General features: G+C 37.0%; 1 protein-coding gene across 1 annotated transcript in view; it reads left to right on the top strand.

Moving 5' to 3' along the window:
• The first annotated feature begins 8,352 nt into the window (after positions 1 to 8,352).
• The window catches only part of LOC144631546 (protein kinase C alpha type-like), a 29,708-nt gene continuing 21,591 nt past the window's right edge, over positions 8,353 to 16,469 (top strand). Inside the window, exons 1-6 of the mRNA XM_078489991.1 lie at positions 8,353 to 8,906; positions 9,048 to 9,082; positions 9,234 to 9,316; positions 9,483 to 9,594; positions 9,777 to 9,917; positions 15,756 to 15,912. Coding sequence (XP_078346117.1) covers positions 8,650 to 8,906; positions 9,048 to 9,082; positions 9,234 to 9,316; positions 9,483 to 9,594; positions 9,777 to 9,917; positions 15,756 to 15,912 — 785 coding nt within the window. The 5' untranslated portion in view covers positions 8,353 to 8,649. The remainder of the gene's footprint in view (positions 8,907 to 9,047; positions 9,083 to 9,233; positions 9,317 to 9,482; positions 9,595 to 9,776; positions 9,918 to 15,755; positions 15,913 to 16,469) is intronic.

Raw genomic sequence — 16,469 nt, 5'->3', positions numbered from 1 at the left:
CAAAACTGGCAACGTCCAAGAAAATTTCAAGGACCCGCAGTTCCAGTTGTTAACGTGACTAAAAACCCTCCATGTAAAACTCCGTGTGGCGAGCTACGTATTGACATGATCAAAGAACGCAGTCACGGAACAATACCAAAACATTTGTACCTTTGTCGTCAATCGAGCACAGACAGTCACGGAAGTAGCCGAAACTCGTGCCATCTGCAAGTCATTCAAGAATGCGAAGAGGAAAGGGAAGAGAACGAGGAAGTCTCAGAGATTGAAAACAAGAAATCGTGCGAAGGGTGTGATGTTGATAACAGCCCTAGCACCTGTAACAATACTTGTACTGTTAACAATGACTTGAACTGTTAAAAACAGATCGAGTCTGAAGTTGATTCTCCTGTTACAGAAAGTCTTACAATTCTTTGAGAAAGTTATGGCAGCAAAGGTAAATTATTTTTATTAATTATTAGCATTTAGTAGGTTTATTATGAAGGCAAAGTATTCACATCCAGTAATATTTTTATTTTTAGTTGTTTTTGAGATTCAATGTGAATGGGTTAAGTATGAAAAATATTGCACTAAGCAATGCTGTGAACAAATTTGTCTTGCAGTAAGTCATACCAGAAAAATTCTCCCTCTGATGCAGTTGGCCACGAATCACGCTAACCACACAGGGGGTGGGGGGGGGGGGGGCAGTTGTAGTTGCCCCTTAATGGAGCTTAGTGGAGTTTGTCCCCGCAGACAAAAAATACTAGGTACGGCCCTGTAATCTAGCTAAACAAATCAATCATTTTAAATTCCCTTTGTTAAGATCTAGTGAATTTAGACAAGAACGCCCCCAGGACAAAATGCATCAGAAAAAACTGCCTCTGGGATATTGACATAGAAGAAGCTTGCTTAATAAAAATACTAAAAGTCTTTGGTGTGGCAAATCTTTACTGTCCAGCGTTGACTACTTTCCTAAAGTTGTCAGCTTTGTGATTGCTTTGGCCTTCATAATATCAGTCAATCAAGCTGTTGTTAGCTCTTATAGTACTGGTATTAAGTTTACATTTTTAAATAGTTATCACTGTAACTCAAAAATAATATTATTGGGTTATTCCAGAAAAAAATACATCCCCCCCCCCCCCAACGAATGGCATGAATTTTTGACCCCCGCCCCTTCTGACTGGATTTCTCAGACTGTTAGTGCCCCCTCCTGCCCAGATTTCCAAGCTCAACGACCCCCCCCCCCTCCTCCCGCCTGGATTTCCGTTATTTTTTAAGGCCCGAACTGGAAACAACAGGCAATAGAAAAGAGGTAACAATTCATCCAAAAGATCCCTGTTTATTATTAATAACTTTCAAAGCTTCTTGAATATTGCGGGTCAAGTTCCAACATTTTCAAATTAGATTAATCAAACGATCGATCATGTTTAAACATTTTAAGTGATCTCACACCCTCCTAAAAAAAGCCACTTGCTTTATTTTGTACCACAACAAGTATACAAGCTACGAAATTTGTAAGTCTTAAAAATTATGTAAATGTAAGAAAAATTACAGTGAGAAAAGTCCTTAAAGCAATAATTACTAGTAAATAAAAACTATAATTTCTGTTTTTGGTGACAAGATGGCAAGATCGGGTTTCCGCTGTTAGGACTGTTAGTGTGACATAAATAATAAAGCTTTTCGAACTAGAAAAATTCAATTTTTTTTTTACTTTATGGGTCTGTAGGTCAACTGAAACCTTTGCCTTTCTTTTAAGCATTCAAGTTTTTATGCGTAATGTCCACGTTCTTGTTTCGGCGGATTTGATTATTTGCATGGTGTGACTGTAAATTGTGCATAATGGCATGTTAGCCAGCAAAACGAGTTCTCGGGTTGGCTGAGTAAAACAGAAAAGTACAACTGACTACCTTTCTTGGCATTTCTTTGCATCAACCAATCCAAACAGTTGTATCCAAGAGTTCACCCTCAGTAAAAAAAATGCTTCTTGTTTGTAAATTATAAATTAAATATTCATGACAGTTTCGAGAATAACAATTTTTGATAACCTGACACATTAGATTATACTTGGGCTCCTCTTTGCTGTTTTTTTTTTATTAGTTGTTCAATTCACTCTCATCAAATGTCTATCCCAAGATGGTAAGCCACATTTTTTCTTGCCAAGAAAACAGATTATTATTTTGAGCTAAAATTAAGTTTTTAGTGTTTTAAATAGAAGTCTACTACTTATTTTTTATATAATCTTGCTAATGATACCTAATTATAAGCCTCCTCCCTTGTAAAGGTGTTAAATAGAAATTAAATATCATAACTCGCTTAATAGAAAGAGTTTAACTCTTTTTAATAAAAATACTGTTGACCTAATTATTGTAATTTATTAATATTATTACTGTAACTTCAAATTGTTATGAGCATTCAATGTTGTAAACAAGTTTTTCTTTTCTTCTATATCAAAGTAGATGATGAAGAATCAAGATGTATAATATTTTCAAAGAAATAAAATGAGCAGAAATAAATGTTCATTCCCTTTCTTCCAAATTTAATGTTAATTGTCTGAGTTCCCACAAATGACTACATTATGAGCCTTTCTAAAGCCAGAAGGGTTCAATTCCAGCCTGGGGGAGGAAATTATGGGATGGGACTCAAAAACAAATTTTCCTGTAGCTAGTCTCCTCCCTAAGGTCCAAACCTTTACGTAATGTTTAATAAATGAGCAGCAGTGTTTTATCAAGTTTAAAACACGAACTGCGAATTTATTGAACGGCTTAAAAATCTTCTGATGTAGATCATCTCATTCTTGCACTAATATTTAGATTTGGGGTTATTTTGGCCTTGAAAATTGGACGTAAAGTTTAGCCGTGTCTTTTTTAGATATAAAGACACTTATTAAACATTAATTTCTTTTGTATTTTCTTTATTAATTATTAATGAGTTTTTTAATCTTTAATTTATATGTCAGCTTTTAAGGGAGAAGTTCACTCCAGAATGGCCATTTATTTTCTCTACGCCAATAAAAAGTTTATACAAAGAAATGTTATTTGCCAAAATTTCAGCCTCCAACGTGCGCTATAACCTTACAAAATCTTTCCCAAAACTCGACAATTCAACTGAAAGCCGCCATCTTGGAGCTGCTAATGTATGCGTGACGTCAAAGAGCTCAGTCTGAAGTTTGGCGGGAAAATTTAAATACTCGAAACTCATTGTTTCTTCGTAGTGGCTTTTGTTTGTCAAAATGCCTGTTTGTGCATCTCCATTTTGCTCAAACGGAGCTCCAAGAAATACAAAGAAACAAGGAGTTTCGACTATTAAAATATTCCCGCCAAACTTCAGGCTGAGCTCTTTGACGTCACGCATACATTACCAGCTCCAAGATGGTGGTGTTCAGCTGTTGAGTTTTAAGAAAGATTTTGTAGGGTTATACCGAACTTTGGAAGCTGAAATTTTGGAGAATGACATATCTTGGTGTAAACTTTTTATTGGCGTAAAGAAAATAAATGGCCATTCTAGAGTGAACTTCTCCTTTAACAATTAAAATTAACCCTTTAGTTTCTCTTTCCAGAAAAAATGGTACCACACCCCCCCCCCCCCCATCTACATACCTGCAGCAGAAAAATGGCGTCCCTTTTTGTTCAGGTTTCATTTCGGTAACCGCTTGAAATTCATACACAAATCAGCTGTCGAGTGTGTCTGCAGCCTTATTGAATAACTAAATGACAGTATGCACAGCCCCGAGGTCCAACCCCTTACCTTTAATATACAGTTTGACAGTAAAGGCACCCCTTTCGTATACCTTAAAAGGTACCGCTTTCATATACCTACGCGACACGACATATACTTAAAACTGGACGTTTTCTTGACATTTTTATGTAGCACTTAATAAATTAAGACGATACGGCCATAAAAGTTACGTTTCTTCGAAATATTTAATTTAAAGGCCTTTTTAAATATCTTAATGACATAATTTCCTACCCTTTCATATACCTAAACCTTCGAAATCCCTGCCCTTTTATATACCTAAAGCCCGAAAAAGGCAGCTTTTTCGGGCGGAGCCTCCCATTATAGGCCATTATAGGAAGTACCCCCCCCCCCCCATCGGGCTCCCTACTTCAACTATTGAAGTCTGAACCATCTTATATACCTCCTGCCTAAGATAAATACCCCTTTCGGGTGAAGCCCTACTGTAAAGTCTGCTATATGAGTTAATGTACCGTATTGGACTCCGGACTGAGCGGTAGAAGTTCGATTCCTAGCCTCACTTAATGAAGGCGGGGTTTATGTGAATTTGAGTGAAATTTTAAGAGGTCTAAAGAAGATATAGAAGAAAGAAGAGTACCCTAGTGGGGGTCCCTAGTTTGTCAGGGGACTGTTTTAGTTTCTACTACTAATTTTAAAATCACCTTAAATCTTCAAAATTTCTTATTTTTCTGAATTTTACTAATCTTTTGAGAAAAACTTAAAGAAACCGGCTCAACAGGGTTAGATGTAGTCTTCTTAGCTGAGTGCGCACAACGCAAAACACATGCAGTTCAAAGTTTGTTGTTTAAATTAGAGAGAAAAACTTGGATAACAAATCTCTTATTAGACATTTAGTGTGTGATTTCGCTGTCCAGTTTTGCTCGTTATTTGTACTTTGACTCTCCCTACAGGGTCTCCAAAATACTGCATGACTCGTAAAAACATTTTCGTGTAATATTTGGCCCTAAAATCTACCCAAATTCCCAACGCTCCAGAAAGGTTTACCTAACAGCGCATGAAAATTTACATTGTGTAATCCAGAATACTCGATCTGTGCACCGATTTTTTTTTTCTTTCTAGCTATCGAAGTAGCGACCACACCCCCTTACGTTTGTGCCCGTTCAAATCCCCCGCGGTTTTATTTTGCTTGCAAGCCCTTACTAAACAAGAGAGAACTTTGAAGAGGGTCTGTGAACAAATTATAAACCCACTAGAAGTCAGGTGTGTCGATCGCGATCGGTACTGTCCGTAACCCGGTTACTAGGAGAGAGCGCGCGCATGGAAACGCTCTGGTGCACAGCCCCCACTCCAAAAAATATATATAGTTGCGAGGTTAATTAATAAGCTGTCAGTAAGAATCATTACCCTTCAGTGTGGTGTTTGAAATTGGTAGATTTTGTAAAATCCAGGACCGATCTCTGAAACTCGTGTTGAAAAATTCCGTTAAATAAAGGAAAAGAAATACAAGTTGCGGAATTCGAAGCAAATTTTTGTGTCATGCATATACATGCAGAAGTGACGTCATGCGTGCAGAAGTGAACCCAGTAATCCACCCACTCTGTTCTCATTTTACGCAATTTCACGCTAAAATAACCACAAAATGCATTCCAACCAGTCTTTAGAAAGCCAGTTATGCGTGTAAGCTTTTGACGTTGGCGAGCAGGGGGCGCAAAAAGCGCCTGAAAATTTGAGCCGTCTCAAAAACACCGGAAAAATTAAGAATTCAATAAATGTTTAATCTGAAAGAAATTTATGATATCTGTCGTATGCAACCAAACTGTACTTAAGGCCACAGCGTACTGATGTTTCGTTGTCATGACAACAAGAATCATACGTATATGCAGGTTATATCGTAAAATGAAAAACATGCCGTGAAATGCATTTTTGTTGTAATGTTTTTATGGTCTCCAAGCATGACTTGACCCCTAGTTTCACATAATTTGTCCGGGTTCAATTCAGTTCGGAGGTTTCGTGACTACTCAAGTGATTATTGCCGTTAAGTTTATCCAAATAGCAGTGAAAATAACATATAAAAACAAAGCACTTCGCTGAGCTCCTTGAGGATTAAGAGCTTTATTGAAAAGCCGTTTGTCGACAAAGCGAATATCAGAACAAGTACAGGGACCACAAAACTGCAAGAACAAAGATGACGTCATTAAGCCATCTTGTACCTCTTTTAAAATTTTGTTCCATGCCAATGATTCTCTGCATGAAGCAATGCGGAATATTTGCTGAAGCGTTTATTCCTTTTTTCTAATTATATTTTTATTTCTCAGGAGTTTTTTATGACCTTTTTCAAGCGCAAATGATTTGATAAAAGTAGCACACATTTAAACGCGTGTTATTGCATTAGCGTTGCCCATTCTCAGTTTACCAATACCGTACTAAACAGGTTAGATATCGCTAACGGTTTCGTCTTCTTCATTTTGGCCTTTTATGCCCCAGTTTCCAGGGAAGTCCAGTTGTGTAGCACTTGTTCAGGACTCAGGTTAACTGTGAGAGGGGGAGGCAGAGGTGAAACTATTTCTTTTCAAATCTAGACCCTCAGAAATGTTACGTTCAGTGGAGGGCTTTTATGGGAATGGTCTCCAGTTTCAAAACATAACTCCGCACGCTCACACTTAAAATGATGTAGGGGAATGTTCTTTAATGTTCAATTTCTGTGTAATGAAAAATATAACGATAAAAGTTTTACAGTTAGTTCAAAGTAACTGTCTTGCAGTGGAAGGTAATTTGTGTCTAGGTGGCTTACCAGCTTGAGGGTGGAGCGGAGGGGAATGAGGGTGGGGGGGGGGGGAGGGGATTCAGTAGAGAGGAGTTGCTTAATAAAAGTCCAAATATGGCTTTTTCAGTAAACAATGGCCTAACAGTTAAAGTTCTAGAGGACTTAAGCTCTAGGGGGCTTATTAAAGAGACGAAAAGCCGGGGCGACGTAAATCATGCAGAAATATAAAGTTGACTTTAAAAAGCTGTAGTGCCGCGTGTTTAGTAACATATTTTTTACAGTGAAGAAGCTATACAAAGAAAATTTGTTGTGAACGAATAACTTTAAAAGCAGGAATTGAAGTGCTTTGTCTCTTGGTTATAATTTGTCATGTGCAGGTTTTACCATCTAGAAAAGGAATGGGCTTCAGATGGAGGTTTAATACTAATGGTATTTACATTGATCAACGCAGTACTGAATATTTCTTCAATTTAGATGAGTTTATGTATAAACAGCAGCTACGTTTTCTGAAACTGCATGCATTGATACGCTAATGATGCCTTTTATGTTCATGCGCAATTCATTTTATGCTTTTTCAGAAACTTAAATCAGAGTTCTCTCTTTTTTGGTTCGTGGCCTATATTGCAAAACGTTTCGGCCTGGCACGGTTTTGCTCGCTTCGCAAAATGTTAAAACTGTATTAATAGAAAAGGTTTTCCTTAGGATTTTCGTGAAGCCATTCTGTTGCCCTGGTGATCTAAGTGAAATTTTGTAGAAACGATTTAAATTTGTACATCTATATGTAAATACAGTTCTCCAAATAATATTCGATGAGACAAGACCAAAGGCCGCTATACCCCTGGACGAGAGCTACTGATAAAAAATTGCCGCATTTAATTGCTACTCAGTGAAATATGTCTTTTTTAGTTTAACAAGCAATTTAATATAAGCAACAACATTATTCTCAAAATAACTCATTAGATAAAGGCTTTATTATGACTTTTCCGGCGGTACATTATTATATTTATTTTCTCTTGTTATTAGTTAAAATGTGAATTTCGGACCGGGAGTTTAACAAGGAGCTCTGTTGCCTGGAAACCCGAGTTAATTTTCGCGGGAACGGAGAACGAGCGAATTATTAGATGAACCTTCTGTCTATCCCATTCTACCCTGGGGCAGTTCGTTTGAATTAATTCAAAATTAGTCATTTAATCTTGAAAATTGTAATCAAAACAAATTGCCGGTATCAAGAGAGGATCAGGAGTTGAGCACTGCGAAAAAAGAGACTAAAAACGTTCTCATCGATAATTTTAGAAAGTTATTTATATTTATAGCAAATTTATTCAAAAAATCTGGCAGAGAACCTGGAAAGGTGACAACTGCTGTGGAATATTTTTAGGTTTCAATTATCTGAATGAAGTTTCGCACCAGAGATCCCTACTCACCTCAATTGCAACTAGTTTGACTTTAATCTTAGTTTGATATGTGGTATTTGGCGATTTACGCAAAAACGAGATTACAGGCTTCGGGTATTAGAGCAGCACCTGGGCTGAAATCATACTTCGCAAAGAACGCGAGTTTTGAATATTTAACAAAAACATTAGCTGAAATATGCTGATTTCCGGTGTTATAAACATTTGCCGTTTGGTGTTTTCCTTTTTCTCTCTTTTTTGATGGCGTTAAATAGTACAGATTCTAATCTTTAAGATATCCGGTACTGCAATATGACTGCCTCTTGTCTGCAAGATCTTGAAAACATGACACTTAGATCGAAATGGTTCGTTTATGCCAAGAATCAAGTGAAGATAAACGCTTTATTTAGTATTTTTTTTTTTGTAAATAAATATGAAGGCTATCGCATTCCAACAATTTCAACAGAATCAAAACGCATTGGAAGAGACAAATCGGTTAATTTGTCATTTACGAATGCATAAATTTAAATATTCAGCTGAAGTAAAGATTTTTTTAAGATACCAATCTTGTTTCGAAGCGGATGAAAATTCTTTTAATTTTGAAACGCCAAAAAAATAGTTCTGATAAATGGCCCAACAGCTAAGCTCGGAATCATGACCGCTGGTTATATTTAAGAACCTAGAGGCAAAGCGGTTGATTTGTCATTTACAAACGCATAAATTCAAATATTCAGCTGAAATAAAGGGATTTTTTTTAGATACAAATCTTTGTTTCGAAGTGTGAAGGAAATTCTTTTTGAAACGCAAAAAAATTGGCTTCGATATATGGCCCATCCATATAAGGAACGCGCGCGTGACGTCACCCTAGTTAGCGGAAAACCCAAAGCAAGTGCAGATGGTTCGTGCGGAGAGCTAAACATGGCGGACAACTGGAAAGAGACTGGAAGCGCCCGGATAACTCGAGGGATAAACAGACGAGGCGCTTTCAAGCAGAAAAATGTGGTAGCTGTGAAAGACCATCAGTTTATCGCTCGGTTCTTGAAACAGCCGACGTTCTGCGGACATTGCAAGGATTTTATTTGGCAAGTGTTCAATGGGTGTTATTTTCTGTTATTTTTAGTATTCGTGTGCATTTCTTTTGTCGGAGATCTGTGCTGTCTTTATGTGTTGTTCGTATTGTGGTGGCTAAATGATTATTTTATCTTGTTGTGCTGTTTTTACAGGGGCTTCGTTGGAACACAGGGTTATCAGTGCCAAGGTATTGTGGTCAATTTTCTGTGCTGTACACAAGATATCCGCGACATTTGAGCATAATAAGCTTACCGACTAAAGCCAAGCAAGAACTTGTAAATTGTCAATAACACGATGGTAATATTTATGTGTGTGTGTCATCTTGAATTTTGCTGCAGTGTGCTCGTTTGTCGTCCATAAACGTTGCCATGAATTTGTCTCGTTTGCTTGTCCTGGCTCGGAAGCTGTCACTGGTGCTGAGGTAAATATAGAAATAATAGTAGAATTTTTAATTTTTTGATCTGTATTTTTTGTACATGCAAGCTTGTTTTCAATATTCGTTTAAGGGGTAATTAGTCCAGATTCGAATCGCTTGAAGCGTTTCGGCTAATTTTAAGCTGACTTTTTTCTCCGTGTATTTAATTTAGTATCCAGAATCACCGCACAAGTTCAAGGTTCACACCTACACAAGTCCTACTTTTTGTGATCATTGCGGATCACTCTTGTACGGACTTATTCATCAGGGAATACAATGCGAAGGTATGAGCTGTTAATTACCATGTTTCGTTTTCTTATTTGTAAAATTCTGGCGTTCAGCGCAAAAATCACGATTCTATCTATCGTGAAAAGTCGCGATCGAAGCTTTGATCGGTGAAGTATGCGATGAGTGATTCCAAACCCAATGGAATAATTATTCGCCCTGTGTTTTTATTTTTTCGCAGGTTGCCAGATGAACGCTCACAAAAGATGTGAAAAGTTTATTCCAAAGCTATGCGGCGCAGATCATACGGAAAGACGCGGTAGAGTCCATTTAAAGGTCGCCGTCGAAGGCTCGGGAGATGCAAGAACTCTTCGAATCGACGGTATGCATATGGCCATATCATGTACACATTTAGAAAATTTGCATATTATGTTTTGTCGAGTTTATCCTTACGATAAATGTACTGCTTTTTACTGAGTGATAAATAACCAATTTACGAGTCGTTCTTGAGATGGCACAAGAAATTACAATGCACGTTTGCATACCGCGATCTGTGTTTACTTGGCGAAATTTTCGTTTTAAAACATTTCGAAAGTAACCAGGTACTTTATTTGAGCAACCAAGCACGGTCTTTCGTTTATTTCAGCTTATATAAATAATTTTTTTCCTGCGTTCCGTAAACATCGCTTCGATCTACTCGTCAAGTGGAAATAAAACCGACACCTGCTCTTAAAGATGTTCTCATATTTCATTCAGTGTTGAGACCTGAATTTTTTTGTAAAGAATTAAATTTACATGTGAAGTGAATTTAAATTGTCTGGGCAGTAACTGCTTGTCGTGTTTTGAAGTCAACAGCTTAAGAACTAATTTTAATGCCGCAGAACGTTGAATCTCTCTAAAGTTTAAACTTTGTTTTCGGATGATCGGTAATATATGAATGAAATATTTAGAGCAAGGGGGTTCGTGACTCGAATCTTGCTTTCCTGCGGTGTGAAAAATTTATTTACTTTCTTAAGATTTTGTGATGAAACCCGACAAAATTTTAATAAATTTAATATCCCCAAGTGTGTGTTTTGCTATGTCTTCTAGTGATTAACTGGGTGAAGAAAAAAAAAATTTTAACAAAATTCACCAATGTGGTTAGAGTTTGTAGCATTATATAGAAGAAGAAAAAACAAATTCCATCTTTAGTGACATTTATATGACCTAATGTTTTTTTTCTCCTGGAGAGTTATTCTTCGTCTATCAATTGTTCCATAGGCTGTTTAAAAAGAATCAGATTCTTGATTTGAAAATGTAGTTTGAAAATAAATGAAAAGATGCAAATATGTGCATATTTTTCCCCTTTCAAAATTAAAAGGTAAGAAATTGCTTTATGCCATTTGGCACATTTCCAATAGGGATTTTTTGTGAGATTTAATTTTAGTGACATCATCTGACACCTTATCACTAAATGTTTCAATTTTTTTGCACCAAATATGCAATCAAATAATTTTTGAACCTTAATAATACATTGGTTTTTACAGTGTTTTAGTGTTTTTAGTTTTAATATCCTCAGAAATACCAGATGTTTATTCTAAGAAAAAGTAAAAAAAAAAAAATAGAAACAACTGATGAGTTTGCAGACAGAAATACCGTAGAATCCGGTTGCCCCCCGCTTGCCCCCCTAGGCCCATCTCCTGCACTCCGGTGCCCCCCGGATTGCCCCCTCTCCGGAGTCTGTGGCTGTTGCTTGGTTACCGTTTCCTCCTCCCATGGCCGCGCTTCCCCCCTCCCGTTGCCCCTCCGCTTTCCCACCCGAACCCCTACGAGTGTCCCAGGGCTCCGGAATTCTACGGTATACTGTAAATTATATTTTTGGAGAAAGTCATCAGCCATAAATTAGAATTATTTGTCTGAGCATGTGTTGTTCAGTATTTGAATAAAAATCAAGACAAAATGGGCTGCTTAGGCCTGAATTCTGACACCTTACCACTAAATGTTCCAATTTTTTGCTCCAAATATGCAATCAAATTGAACCTAAATAAAACATTGGTTTTACAGTGTTTTAGTATTTTCAGTTTTAATGTCCTCAGAGGTACCAGATGTTTATTGTTAGAAAGAGTAAAAAAAAAAAAAATGCAAAAATGACAAGTTGCTGTTTGCAGACAAAAATATACTGTAAATTATATTTTTGGAGAAAGTCATCAGCCGCCTAAGCATTATTTGTCTGAGCTTGACTTGTTCAGTATTTGAATAAAAATCAAGACAAGTAGGGCTGCTTAGGCCCAAATTAAGTATAGCATAGGTTTCATAAGTCGTGGCACCTACTAACAGTATAAATACTGAAATGGCTTCAGATGTCTCAACTCTCGTGGTTTCACTCATAGTTTTCAATGCAATCGCATTGTCTCACAATGATAGACAAAAAATCTCATGGTACAAACAAAATTAGCATGCTGATAGGATACATTTTCCTTGTATATTTCTGTGCAAATCTGTAGTTTGTAAGGGTATCTCATTAGTCTGTTTGCAAGACTCACAATCCATGACCATATTTTTAGGAACTGGTCATTTTTTAGAGGGAGAGGAAGGCTGGTTCAAATAGAGGGAGTCTATGTTCAAATTCTCCTGACCCTCCCCCCCTTTTTATATGAGGCACATTTTTTGCTGACCCTCCCCCCTCTTACCCACTCACGAGTTCCCATAATCCTCCCTTATGTGTGTGCATAAATTAATATGCCCCCCCCTTTTTCCCTGCATAGAAATCATTGGCCCTCCCGCTATTTGCACCAGCCCTACCCAACCACAGAAAGATACTTGTAATTCAGAGTTGTAGGTTTATCAGATCTCAGTGAAATTCGCACTGTTGTTGAGGAAACTAGATGTATTTTTTAATGCCCTGAGAAGGCAAGACATTTTTCTCAAAATTATGGCTGCTCCAAGTATTATACCAACTCTCATGGAAACAGACTGAATCTCCCGGTCTCCGGCCGTATGGGTCAACAAGTCTCCCAGATATGAAGAAAAGTTCTTTAAATACATGTTTTAAAGTTTAATTTGGCCAATTTGGGGAACACTTAAAAGAGATACGACACATTTTGAAATACTCCTGTCACGTTTAAGAAAATTTATGAATTTACAAAATGAGCTTTGTAACTGCTGTGCAGATCTAATACTGCAATTATACCATATTGTATGTTGTGTATTTAAATAAGTATTGAAGTTGTGAATTATTATTATCATGGTATTTGCATGCCACACCTCAAAGATATTTTTTGAAACCTTTCTTCCATGCCTGCTTCTATTTGGATTGGTATATGGGCATCAATCAACATCTGTCAAGGTGTTACACATCTGTGTTCTTAGTGATTTGATGAAAATGTCTGCCATTGTCTGGGTTTTCATCAGTTTTCTAAAGTAGCAGACATAGTTGTTAAAGCACCGGACGTGACTTTTTTCTTGGCGCCGAAAGGCACCTTGTGTGCGTGCGCCAAAGGCACAAGCCACTAGGGGGGTCTGGGGGCATGCCCCCCAGGAAATTTTTAAAAAAGAACACACTGAAACACCGTTTCCAGCGTTTCTGAAACCCAGGAACCAGTTTCCCAGGCAGGGCTGGAGTTCACTCAAGTTCTCTTTAAAAAGTAAAATATTGAATGAAAATGGACAGTTGGTAGGGGAAGGGGGAGGGAGAATGGCAACAACAGAATTTTCAGTTGTTTATCATTGGGAATATATTTGATATTTTTTTCATTTCTCTTGAGATACAATCTGTCATTTCTTTTTATTTTAAAGTCCTAAAGCTTTAAAAGTCGTATTTTGATTGTTGAATAAGGGAAATATAAGCTTGACTTTGTAAATAGCGACCTCATTAGCAAAGTACCCCTTCATGAGACTAGTGGGTAAAGTTACTGTAAAGTCTGTAAGTAACAACCCTTTGAAGTAAAAATTAATATTGAAAGGAGGGGGGGGGGGGGTGGCTTCCTTTTGTGCTGCACCTGTCAGAGAGAAACATTAGAAACTAAAAGCATCTCCCTCTCCATGAATTTAAGCTAGTTATTCTATTCACGACAGAATACTGCTTGAGTTTTAGCGAGTGCTGGGTGTTATTGAAAGCACCTGAACTGTCTTAGGTCTGCCAATTTACCTTTAAAGTGATACAACTGTCAGTGGCAATTTAATGTGAAAGCAGGTAGATATTTTTGTTACTTAAAAGGCATTTTATTATAACATGGTGATTTTGATTAATTATTGATGGAGTGGATTTTAGAGGTTTGAATTTAATAAACCTTTCACCCCCAAGAGTCCATTAGTCAAAAGTTGGAAATAAAGTCAAAAACACCACCACATGAAAGAATTACCCAATATTTACTATTTAAATTCAATCAGAAAATTTCACAGTTTTTCTACATGTAGTTGGAACTGCTTACAGTATCTCTTACAGTATCTCTCCTTGTTTAGAGACGTACAAAATCTAATTTTTCTAAGTAATGGATAAAATTTCATTGACGACGAAGAGTTTCAAATCATCGTAAAATTCCGACGTGTCACTCATATAAACATGATTGCCTAATTTTCAGAATAATTCACGTTTATATTTTCCATTTGACTCGCCAGTAGATTTGGCAAGAAAAACATGTCAATTATTTCTGGCAATCATTGGCGATTGGCCTGGATGCTTCGCACGTTTTTCTTGAGATTATGTTTTGGAAAATTTTCGAGTTGAACGATGATCTAGAATTAAACATTTCGAAAACAGATCTTGCAAGACGCTCAAGTAATGTAAACACACAATCCGATTGAATCGATCAGAGGTTTAATGTGCACGTTCCTTTCCATTTTTCTGACATTATAGCTGAAACCAAAGGTATATTGTATTGTAACTTAAGTATTTTCTTTCAAGAAAAATTATAAAAAGCACTCATTCATGAAATTTCGTAAATAAACTTAACTGACGTGGTTGCTTTCTCCGCGGCATAGTTTGTTTTGGTAGCGGTAGCTATCATCTGCGTGGGAGAAAGGCAATGCTCAGAAAAGTCAATTCTAAACAGAGGAGTATAAAAAACCCGAAGCAAGAGAATAAAAAGACCAACCGGTTGTGAACTGGGACAAATCACAGTAAATCTGCACCTTTTGCGAAATAAAATTCTTCAAGTCGACGACGACGTGAAACTTGTCCTTTTGACGTCGTTGACAAGAACACGACGACAAGATTTTCTGGTTGCACGTCGTCGCGATTGCTTAAGCCCGGTAATGACGCAGGACTAATCAGGGGATGGTGCACGGTCCAAAATTAATGTCCGCAATATAAACAAACAGGAGTTCTGTTATCGAATGTTCAATTGAGTACAGTTGTCGACTGTTCGGTTATCGAACGTTCGATTTTGTTCGATTGTCGGCTGTTCGGTAACCGAACGTTCGATTTTGTTCGATTGACCAAATTTTATTGTGAGTTGGATTATGTTCGATTATCGAACCAAATCGAAAGATTGGTGTTCGATTGGGTTCGATTATCGAAAGTTCGATTGGATACGCCGGGTACACTGTACTTTAACTCAAGGTGATATCAAGGTGATGTCATAAAAAAAATATATTAAATATTAACAGTGCCTCATTTTGAAAAAATCTATTTTAAGAATGAAAACCTTATTTGTACAAATTTGTATTCACATGTTCAGTGGTGTATGATTAATCGTGTGTTGTATGTAAACTGGCTGTCCTCTGTTTTACTTGCTGTAAAATTCAACTTGGATAAAGTTTTATTTTATTTTACCCTACTGGTTTTCTCATGCAGAGCTGGTAAAATTATTGGCTCTGTTTTTCTGAAATCTGAAAGGATTTCCAGAATTTTCTTTGATTGGAATCCAAGCAAGCTCACATGTTATGTCTAGAATAAAAGGCGCTCAGGCATGTGGTCTGAAAACAAAGAATTTATTAATAATTGTAGTACTAATGGAAGCTTAATGGACTTGTGTTCCAATACTATCTTTTCTTTTAAACAGCAGATTTTCATTATCTGCTCTATGCCTTAGCTTAGAGTCATGTGTAAACAGGTGGCTGAGAACATATTTAGCCCTGGCTAAGGGTTATAAGTGTCTTAAGAAATGTCTTAAGACACGTGGCACTTATTGCCATTCATTTCTTTAATTTTAATTCTGCGATTTTATTGCTGGAATGCCATGATCCTAAATTGCTGATTTGATATCAATAAACTTATTTCCTTGTTATGTTTATCTTGCAGTTCGTGAGGCAAAGAATCTCATCCCCATGGACCCAAATGGATACTCAGATCCTTATGTTAAAATCAAGATGATTCCTGATCCTGAAAACTCCAGCAAGAAAAAGACAAAGACTATAAGAAAGACATTGAATCCAGTTTTCAATGAGTCCTTTGAATTGTATGTACCTAGCTAGTTCTAAATTTAAGTCAGCAGGCTTATTAATGATAATGTCAATCATCATGATCATTATCATAACAAATTTGACTAACAAAGACAAATATTAAAGATTTGCAGAAATTGACATATTCAGTAACATACTGCTTTACAGACTGAAACACATCTGTAGTATACTTAGTAGTTGGTACAACTAGGTGATTCCACCCCCACAAAAAAAAAAAAAAAAAAAAAAAAATCCCCTCCCCACAAAAACCAAAAAAAAAAAACTTAAAAAAAAAAAAAAACCCCACACACCCAAAACCACCACCACCACCCTCACACTACAATTCCCTTGTTCCAGTGTAAAAAAAAAACAGGAGAAACATGCATTTAATTTTTTATGGTCAATATGGATTGCGGCATGGTTTGCGGGTGTGTGTGCTCTCTGGACGTACATACCTCCTACGTCGGGCAACATGGGGGCCATACTCCAGAAAAAGGTTAACGTTTAGGTTAATGTCAGCTTACATCTTTGAAGATGTCAAGACAAGGTATCTGCTGACCAGTTTCACATGACC

Source organism: Oculina patagonica, chromosome 12, assembly GCF_052425735.1.
Source record: "Oculina patagonica isolate OP01 chromosome 12, crgOcupat, whole genome shotgun sequence".
NCBI classification, from domain to species: domain Eukaryota; kingdom Metazoa; phylum Cnidaria; class Anthozoa; order Scleractinia; family Oculinidae; genus Oculina; species Oculina patagonica.
Note: the sequence above shows the minus strand (reverse complement) of the source record. Positions and strands in the feature narration are given on the sequence as shown.